This window comes from Arachis stenosperma, chromosome 3 (assembly GCF_014773155.1).
Source record: "Arachis stenosperma cultivar V10309 chromosome 3, arast.V10309.gnm1.PFL2, whole genome shotgun sequence".
NCBI lineage: Eukaryota > Viridiplantae > Streptophyta > Magnoliopsida > Fabales > Fabaceae > Arachis > Arachis stenosperma.
In genome coordinates, this window is record NC_080379.1 from 7,165,344 (window position 1) to 7,176,314 (window position 10,971).

Here is a 10,971-nt window from a genome sequence, read left to right on the forward strand (position 1 = left end):
TATGTATCGTTTTTGTCCCCAATGTTTGCATCCTATTTAAGTTACTAATGTTTCAAAATCGTCTCAATTTTGTCCCGTCGTTAATTCTGTTAACGGATCCCTAACGGTACGACAACATTGAGTCAATTTTAAAACGCTAGGGACTTAAATAGGACGATTGAAACTTTAGGAGCAATTTTGAAACTTACCCCAAACGTTAAAGACAAAAACACTTTACTCAATAATTTAACATGTATATCTAATCACATAATACTATATTAGTAAAAATAATAATAATCCAAAAAAATATGTAATTGATCGATTGCCAAAATTAAATATAAAAAATTATAATATTTGTGTTCTGGTCTAGAACTACTCATAGTGTTAAGAAAGAGGATGAAAGAAATAGCTATTAGTCAATTGCTGCCTTGAAGCTGGATGGAGTGGTGTACTTACAAAGATTCTGAGGCTCAAATTAATTTGAAGTCCAAAAAATATAAGGATTAAAGTTGAAAAAGATACTCAAAGAGTTCTGTCCCGTTATTTGTAGTCTTTAATGACTAGAGATATGAAAATATCTATATCTAATTCTGCTATATTTAATAGGATATGATTCTAATTTGAGCATGTACATCTTATAATGAGCTATTTATATGCGATTCGATCCAGCGTGAGAGCTGGGACATAATAATTTGAATTTAGATCTCTTTAAATAATTTATTAAGTTTTTTATAGAAGTGTAAAGTGTCTCTTACAAAATTTATAATGATAAACTCATTTTTAAAATTTTCAACTTTATCCTTTTAAAATAATTGAATCATGCATCTTGTTACTTTCCAGAGTGCATACTTGTTGCAACAAGAGGCAGCAGTAAAGCTAGCAAAAAGATAAGGATAATATATTTTAAACTTTGGTAAAAATTTATTATCAACTCAATTAACTAACAAAATATTAATATGTTATCCTCAATTAAAATTTAAGTAATATTATTCTTTTTTGTGCAAAAATATACAAAATACTCCAATAAACAAATGGAAAAAGAATGGCTCTTTAAAGTTAGGTGGTGACTGGTGTATAACTGATTGGGCAGAGGAAAAAAAAATAAGTGGAGAGTTGTGAATAAACTGATGAGTGGCAATATATGAGGTATTATGCATCATCCTATTCCTAGTGTCAAACTTGATGAGCTACCCAGGAAGGAATGATTCTTGAATTAGGCACTAAATAATTAATATATATGATAAGATTCGATAGGGATAGAAAGAGACATTTTTCAAAAATAGACATAAAATTCTGATATGTGATTAATAATTTAATATTCAATGCATGGGAAAGTTGGGTGTCCTATGAATCTTCTGGAAAACAAATATGAAAAAAAAAAAAAATTTGCAGCAGGATAAGAGATGTATTATATGCCTATCCAACTCTTAGTCTTAAATTCTTAAATAGTCCACTATTATAAAATACGGATTAGTTCTACAAGCATTTTAATATGGAGTAAAAACTATGATCCTATGTATTTTGAGTATACATGAAGTAATTTTCGAAAATTTGAGTCCTTTTAATTTTTACTGTCAAAATTTATATGGATAACAATTTCTAATTTATTCTCTATTTTATTTTATATACTAACTGTATAAATAATTTTGTACAATTATTCAATTAGATTCATAAATTTTGATAATTTTTAAATAATAAATTTAAAATTAATATTTTTCATGTGAAAATAAATTAATGATTACTTGTATAAAATTCTTTTATGTTACATAAATATTAAACTACTAAAATGATATTTGAAAAGTCACATCGACAAAAATAATCTTAAAAGATACCAAAGATAGATAAACTTATGAAATATTTTAAAAAATGAAAAAAAATAACTATATATAATAGAATATGTATATTAAAAAAAGATTTAAATATTATATTTTGATGTAATTTTTAAGTATAAAATAAAATATTCTTGTCTTTAAAATTTGATAATTTTATACTAAGTAAGTAAAAAAAATTATAAAATTTAATTTTTTGTATATACTTTTTAAATAGTTATTCAAACATCACCATAAAAATTTGAATAAAATACATAAATTCATTTGCTAAATACAATTTTTTAACTATTTATAAGAATATAATATTTAATAATTATTTTTATTATATTTTACTATTTTAAAATCATTTAAAAAATTGTTTCTCTCTTTATCTTCAAAAATTATTTTTATCAACAACATAAATTTTAGTATCTTTTTAGTACTTTACCATTTTACCCTTACATAAAAATTAAATTATTTTAAAAAACATAAGAAAAAGAAGATAACAGTGATCAGTAAGCAGTCAGCGGCCCCTAGTCTTGGGGTCAAAGATGGAGTTGCAAAGTCAACAGTTCTTTCTTGAGAACAAAAACGGTGTCGGTTCGTCCTCTCTTATTTTCTCAGTTCCTCTGCTCGTTTTTCACTTTTGAGTTTTGAGGTAGCAAAACGACGTGCCGTTGGTTCCAAGTGAGGATGGCGAGCAGAGAGACGGTGAGAAAGGCAGAGGCTCTCGTAGAGAAAGCCATGAAAGGAAACGACGCTTCACACGATGCGTCGCACGTTTGGAGGGTTCGTGATCTCGCTCTCTCCCTCGCCTCCGAGGAAGGCCTTTCTTCCAACCCTCATTCTCTCCAAATAGTAATCATTCTCTCATTCTCATATAACTACTACTTTCACTTATTAATCACCACCATAACCATTCGCTTTCTCTTCTCGTTAATTAATTTATTTCAGGTGGAGTTAGCGGCGTTGCTCCATGATATAGGTTTTTTACACTGTCTCTCTGCATCAAAATTAATCTCTTTCAAAATTACTCTATGCTTACTCGCAAATTTACTTCTTTGTTGATTGCTGCAGCTGATTACAAGTACTTGAGGTTCGTAATTTGGTTAACTGTATTCTTACCTTACATGTATCGCAATTTGAACTTTTTCTCTGTTTTTTGCTCAATTGTTTTTTTATTGTTGAAGTCAATGCGCAATAATCCATATACTGGTTTTGCATAATTTCGAGGCTAATTTTAGCCAATTACCATTTCTCTGTATTTGTCCGTGCTTCAATTCTGCCATGTTTTCCTTTATTTTCAGATAATACCATAAATCAGTTGCTAAGAAATTTTTATTCCTGTAGCCTTCAATAAATTTTAATCACCAAATCAGTGTCTAATATCAGAATTTTAAAAATTTTTAGGGTATGTTGTGTTTTTATTAAATAACATAGAGACTGATTTGTTTAACATTTTACTCAAATTTGACAAGAGGATTGATTTGTCTAACAAAACAAAAGGCTACGGACTGTTTTAATGATTAAAATTTGTTGATGATTAAAGTGTTCGACTACAAGTTCCTAATTTGGGGTGTAACTCTTATTTTTATGTACACTTATCATATAGGGATCCGTCTGAGGAAAAAATTGTTGAGAATTTCCTCGAAGAAGAGGGAATCCAGGAGACTATCAAGTCTAAGATTTTGAAGATCATCAAAGGAATGGGTTAGTTAATCAACATCCACCTTCCTTTTGGCTCAAGTTAATGTATCTGATTTCAGGGTAATATTAGAAAAAACAGATTATATGTTTTTGCATTCTCTTCCATTATCCAAACATAGCCTAAAGTTTCTGTGTATTCTTCATAGTAGCCCTGAGCTGCATCATGTTACATTTCCATGTGTATTGGTTGTAAAATTTGCATTATGGGCACTGCGTTCTCCACTGCCAGGTTTCAAGGACGAGGTTACAGGAAATGGCAGTACCGAATGGTTTCCGGAATTCGGAGTTGTGCAAGATGCAGATCGACTTGATGCTATTGGTGCTATAGGTATTCTGTTGAATCTGCTATGTTATTGAGCTTTTCAACGAGATGAGCAATGTTAGAAGGACACTTAAAAATTGTCCTTAAATACTAGAGTTGGGAATTTGGGATGGTAACTAGGATATGATACATATGTGTCCCTTGTATGTCAGGAATTGCGCGATGCTTCACCTTTGGTGGAAGCAGGAACAGGGTTCTGCATGACCCTGCAATTTTACCGCGGACTGATTTATCCAAGGAACAATACATGAAGAAAGAGGAGCAAACTACTATTAACCATTTTCATGAGAAACTTCTGAAGCTCAAGGATATGATGAAAACCAAGGTACAGTAGCTGTATTATGAGTTCTGCCAACTAGACATTCATGCCATGCATCTTTTCAATTCTGCAAAATATTATCTTTTGCAAAGTAAATTTCAGGCTGGAAAGAGGAGAGCAGAGAGAAGGCATAAGTTCATGGAGGAGTTTGTGAAAGAGTTTTATGATGAATGGAATGGTGTAAGCTAATTGCATGTTCCAAGCATGATTATCTCCTTGGTTTGGATGCTATGCATAATGCAAATACAATACACATGAAGAGCAGATATTGTTGGATCATCCTTTCTTGAATTATGTAAGCTGATGGATAATATGCAATGACACTTTATGCTGTGAGAAGCCCTACTTGAACAATTTAATGATACACCTTTCTTAAACAATTCCAAGTTACAATGCCGTTTTGTTCTTTCAAGTATGTAATCATTCTCCCTCTTAAAGTACATTCGGAATTGAATGTGGTGTAATAAAGTACTGTCTTTATTCTCGAGTTTCGAATATTGCTCTTAATTAATAGTGTGTTTTATGATACCCTTTAGAAGGGGAAATTGTTTTTTTTCTAAATATTTGATTTGAGAAATGATTTATTTTTCTAATAGATATTTTTCAACATATTTACAGGGTTTTCTTCTTTACTTCTTTATTGACATAGCACCAACACTATGCTATAAGAGGGAAAAAAAAATTAAGAAAGTAATACCAAAAGTTGAGAAATGCAAATTATTCATTTATTAATTATTAGAACAACAATAATATACACAAGACATGTAATAGAAATAAGGCAATCCAATTCCCACTCCAAGATATCCAATCAAATCAATTGCATAATCATCAATTAACATGAAATTCATTATTCATGCTTTAGCTTCCTAATTAAGATTATATCCAACCCCTTCATTACTATCATTTTGTACTTACAATCCACCTTAATAATTACCTTAAACAAAAGACCAAAAAGGGAAAATACAGTACTCATCATTACTTCATTAGTCATTACCACACCATAATTAACTTCATTCTTAATCAACCTCGCAAGTACTTGTGAATTTCTTTAGCATCCCTCTTGTGAAGGTTAACTTTGATTCCATGCTTCATGTACATAGTCAGTGCAAGTTTAGGCACCACCGGGTGGTTCTCAACCACCTTAACACGGTAGCGGAATATGATGCTAGCGGCGGCATATTTCATCTGATAGTAAGCAAAGTCTTTGCCTAAGCACAACCGCGGTCCGCCGTTAAAGGCAGTGAATTTGTATGCAGATTCACTCATGAAGCGTGCATTATCTCTTAGCCATCTTTCTGGCTTGAATTCCCTGCAATCTTTTCCCCAAATGTCTTCCATTCTCCCCATTGAATAAATTGCATAGATCACTTTTGTCCCCTTCTTTAGCACTGTTCCATCTGGGAATGTGTCATCTTCAACTACCTGCAAATAAATAAATGAACATTTATATCACTAGTTGCATTCATTCACCCTCGAGTCTCTAACGGCATTCAATAAAACCTTGAACTGTGTGATTTTATAACTGAGATCATTTAACTTTTTTAGATTTTGCTATATTCAAGTTTCAACATTTGATCAACATTCCAGGTTAAATTTGAGTCATAACTCAGAAGCCTGATTTTGTATACAACAGACTTAAGACATCAGTATATATGAATTAGGTTCATTATTTTTTAAGGTTTAGATATCATGTGTTTTTACTTTTTAGAGCACATGTTAAGGTTACTAGTAATAAATTTTTTTAACCTTTTATCTTAATAAATGCACAATAAATACATTGGGAACTAAACTTTTCATTCTTCTCTAAAAAAGACTTTCTTAATTGATAATATTAACTGTATTCTTAAAGCATATATTAACTAAATTCTTTTTTAATCTAATATTTTATCTATATTAATCGTTATTTTAAAGAACAATGTTACATGATCAACAAATATTATTAGTTTTTGAATAATAATTTATACCCATATTTATAGGAATTTTGCACACATAAATTAATATAATTTAACTTATATTTTTTTTAAAATTTGCACATATAAATTAGTAAAATTTATTTTATTAAAGACAATTTAGTATTTACAATAGTCAATTAATGACAAAAAATACTAAAAATTGATAATCCAAAAAATTTCTCTATTCTAAAAGAGGTATTACCGTATTAGTATTACAGTATTATTATATTATTTATTTTATGATTGTTGGTCACCAGGCTGTGTCTAATTCTAGTGAGCCCATTGGGAATGTTTGTTCGGTAAACAAAAGAGTTGACTAAATAAATAGTCCTTCTCATTCATTGATGTGACTTTATAGAAAATTTAATAAATTCTAATTAATAATAACTCTTTCCAATTGGCTAGAGGGTGCCTTTGAATAGAAGCAAATATTCATTTATGAAGTCCAAACAAATATGAGAAATTATTAAAAACCTTCTAAATCATATATATTTTTTTAATAATACATGTGTTTAAAAGATTTATGGAATAAACACAAAATATTTTAAACACCTAAATTAAAGTGTTTATTCACATCAAATTAAAGCTAATAAATCAAAGAAATTTTAATTGACAAAATGAAAAGAAAAAAGAAACTAAAAAGAAATGTTTGAATTGAAAGAGTTACCTCTTTGTGATCAACAGGAACAGAAGGGTACAATCTGAGAGCTTCAGAAAGAGCAGCATGCAAATAATCCATCTTCTTAATCTCTTCAGGCCTAAATGTCAAACCCTCAAAAAACTCTTCTTTCTTCATATTCATATTCATATCAATATCTTCTCTCTGTTTCACTACCCTGCATATCTCTTCTACTATGTTCTCTTCCACTTCAGGGTTCTGATCAAGCAGCCAGAAAAACCAGCTTAAAGCCACAGAAGAAGTGTCTCTCCCTGCAAGAATGAAGTTCACACATATATCCCTCAAGAACTTATCCGAATAGGCTTCACCATTCTCATCCTTCAGCCCCATGAAAATGCTTAACAAATCTGATCTTTGCTTCTCATCACACAACAAAGACAGTTCTTTCTTTCTTGTCCTTATAACATTCTCAGCAAACTCATCAACCCCTTTTATAGATTCCTTCAGCTTTCTCTCCATCCCCAAATTGAGGAACCTCATTGCCTTCCACACACATGTTGGGATAACGAATCGAAGAACTGTTACTTCTGTTGCATCCTCAAAGGCCTTAGCAAATGGTATTTTAGGTAACCCCGGCCGCAAGCAACCGGGATCAACCCCAAATGCAATCAAACAAACATTGTCAAAAGTTAGTCTCAACAAGATGTCTTGTAAATCAATGGAAACATTCTCCTTAACGGTGGATTCTAAGACCGGTAAGAGCCTTGAATGAACAAGCTCAAACAAGGATTCAGTAGTTAACTTCCTGAATTTTGCTGAATGGAACTCAATGCTTGCTGTTTTCCTCTGCTTCTGCCACGTCTCGTCGTCGGCGTTGAAGATTCCATCTCCAAGTAGGTCTCTCACCGTGTCCCTGAAGTATCTCCCTTTGGGGAACAGAGAAAACTTTGTCTTGAGAAGATGCTCGAGGTTTCGCGGATCGGCCGTGACAATGCAATTGAGGCTGCTAAACCAAGGCCCTTTGAATCTGAATGTACCATTTTGCTGTTTAAGCACATCAGTGATCCATTCATAGAGGTTAGTTCTCAGTGCAAAGAACAAAGAAGGTAACATTCCAAGAAGAGGCCAAATTGGTAAGCCATAATGCTTCTTTTGCCTTAGAGAATGAATCACTATGAAAACAGTGATTGCTAGAAGAATCTCCAACATTTGGATATGTTGCATTAGAGTGAAGATGTTGTTTCCATTGGGGAGATCTTGTTGGGGGGTTGTGAGATTAAGATTGAGATTGAGATTGCTGAGTTTGGTCATGGTTTTTGTGTTGGAATGATGGGAATGTGAAAGAATTGCATGTGCTTATTGTTGTTGGTTAGTTTGAAGAAGAATAATGGTAATAACATTTGTGGGGGTGTGGTCATGTATGTTATATGGGGGGGGGAGAAGAGAGAAGAGAGATTTGTGTTTTCTTGGCGTGCTTAGTTTTGAACAAACGGTTTTGATTTGGTGAGCTGAAAATTAAATGTGTGCCAATTGGGATTAAGAACTTGAACAGTGTACGAGGGACTGTTCACTTGTTTGGTACAAGTTATAAGAATGAGTGAAATGGATTTAGGAGTATAATATTAATATGAATATGAAAGGAAGTTGAATTTGGGATTTTGAGTGTCAAAAAGGACTAATTAAAATTGAGATTACACATTTTGACTAAGGAGGATGGGAAGTGGGTGTGTTGGATTACCTAAGTATGATTACATTTTATGTACTTCTAATCTCACAAGTTTCTTTAGGATTATAACCTTAATCAATAACTACCTAGTTGTAGTTGTTCCCCCCTCTTTTATTTGTTTATTGGAAAATATTTTTTTTAATATCTATATTAATATGTACTTTATTCTAACATCTAGTTTAATTTTTAAAAATATTTGGTACAATTCATATTTTTCATATTTTAATACTAAAAATTAGTCATTAATATTGATTCACATATTTTTTAACTAAATAATTTGTTAAAATAATTTAAAATTTTTATAATAAAATAATCAAATATGTAATAAATGAATAATTAAATTTATTTATAATAATATAATTTTTTTTATAAAATACTAAATATGTATTTCATTGACAGTTCTAATTTTTTTTTTGTGTATATTTAGCTTAATAGTTATTTCAATACTCGAATTATTATTCTTCATATGTAAGTCATGTTGAATTTAATTTAATTGGAAATATTTTTTATACACCTAATAATAATCGGTTTTCCATTTAGATGCCAATTTTAAAAATTCTTGATGAAATTTTAATCTCTGTTAACTTTAATAATTCATCGTACAAATAATCTTATTGATGTCCAATTATAACACAACTTGTGAATGGACTCTTTTGGTGACACTCTTCAAAAGTGATTCAATTCATGCTTTGTGTTACAACAAATGGCAAACATCCATGGTTGTACACGCTCAACTAACCCAACGAAATCATGACAAAAAAAAAAAAAAAAAACTAACCCAACGAAACTCGTCATCAAAGTTTATATGTTGGCGTAATTCTAATTTATTAATACTATCATTATTTGTTAGTTAAATATAACAATTATTTTAGTTTTGGCACTTGTGTTTATATATAAGATGGGGTAGCAAACAAGTTTCAACAGCGTATGTAATATTCTTACATGATTTTCTTTGTGATTTTTGTCCAAAATATTCTACAAATACCATATATAAGCATCAATATAATCACTCCTTAATAATACAAAAATATGATATTAGTGTGTATATATATATATATATTCCTTTTTCATGTGAATATATTTGATTATATAGGATAATAAAGTGTGATTATAATTGCAAATTTGTACGTTGAATGTTTTAATTTTGTCTTGTTAGTCAATAAATTATTACATATATAAAGCGGAGTTTAAAGCTCTAACATCACTTATTAAAATGGACAAATGTGAAAATTATTCAACTAATCTAAATTAGTTATTAATTTTGTTGTTTTTTTAATATAATATTATTACTCAATAAATATGCAGACTTATTTGGATTTTAGATTATATATGATCTGTACTGATCAAATGCTAAATGCAATTAGATCAAGGTGTAGGTGACTTTGTAGGCAGGTTAATTTCTGAATTTACTTCAATTAATGTTAATAAAAATGTTTACTTAACTTGGTTGAAATTGAATAGCGGGAAAGATTTTGCTTAACAAAGAAGCTAGCTAGCACATACATTGAGTTACTTACGACAGTAACATAGGTCATTAAAATAAATATCCTAATATATCAAATGATGAGAAATATTTTTTTATTCTTTAAAGGTAATTCAATATCTGTTCATTCCAACTTTTTTTTAAGTAAAGTGAGAATTAAGTATTTGAGAATTTTGATTTTGGATTTAGTGAAATGTTAGAAGATTATTAAAATTTATTGTTTGGTCATTATTATTTAGTTATTAATTTAATTTTTTTAGTATAGTTTTTTAGTTTAGTAATCTAATTATATTTTTTATTTCATATTTTTAAATATTGATGGTTAATTGATGGTAAAAAATAATAAATTTTAAAAGCTTTCTAACATTTTTTGAATTAATTAGATCCTAAAAAAAATATCATAAATTTTTTATGATAGTAAATAGTGAATCTATTATATTTTTCTATCAATTTATCATGTAAGACTTAACAGCAGTGATTATATATATAGTTAATTATAGCGATATGTTTGTTCATAAAAAATTGTTATGAAAACAATAATTTTTAGAGTCAAATTTCACTTGTTTTATTAAGAATTTGTGATAAATGCAATTGATAAGAGTTATATGAAAATTTAAAATATAACGAATACTTTACTATTCAAAACGATATTATTTAATTTTCATGTTCATATAGCATAGTAAATAAGATAGATCTCTATAAATAATGAAATATATGAATAATTCTGTTTTGTTTTGTACTATTTACTAATAATTCTATAATTTATTATATTAAAAAACCTAACTAATATTTAAAAAAAAAAAACTAATTAGTTTAAAGTAAAAAATTTTTGAAACTTAACTAATGGTTACTTAACTCAAAATTTAAGTATAAATAGATGTTTGTTTTTGTATGCGTTTTTATTTGGATCACACATTAATAATGTATTTCTCTAGAATCTTGTAACAGTAATATTAAGTTGGTTGATAATGGTTGTTCAAAAATATTGTTTGACACTAACATGATTTTGCTTGGTTGAGATTTAATTCTAATTCTGGGAATAAGTAAGTTAATATC

At 29.3% G+C, this 10,971-nt stretch overlaps 2 protein-coding genes across 2 annotated transcripts; one reads left to right on the plus strand and one right to left on the minus strand.

The window, feature by feature from the left end:
• Positions 1-2,389: 2,389 nt before the first annotated feature.
• Positions 2,390-4,622, plus strand: LOC130967767 (uncharacterized). Its single transcript, XM_057892770.1, has 7 exons — positions 2,390-2,645; positions 2,742-2,772; positions 2,865-2,883; positions 3,400-3,497; positions 3,724-3,822; positions 3,969-4,141; positions 4,238-4,622. The coding sequence occupies exons 1-7, from the start codon at positions 2,481-2,483 to the stop codon at positions 4,322-4,324; spliced, it is 672 nt and encodes a 223-aa protein (XP_057748753.1). The 5' UTR covers positions 2,390-2,480; the 3' UTR covers positions 4,325-4,622.
• A 283-nt stretch (positions 4,623-4,905) lies between these two features.
• LOC130967742 (cytochrome P450 86B1) lies at positions 4,906-8,121 on the minus strand. Its single transcript, XM_057892733.1, has 2 exons — positions 6,755-8,121; positions 4,906-5,557 (listed from the first exon to the last, which is right to left on the minus strand). Exons 1-2 carry the CDS (start codon positions 8,015-8,017, stop codon positions 5,156-5,158), a joined length of 1,665 nt encoding a protein of 554 aa, XP_057748716.1. The 5' UTR covers positions 8,018-8,121; the 3' UTR covers positions 4,906-5,155.
• Positions 8,122-10,971: the final 2,850 nt, after the last annotated feature.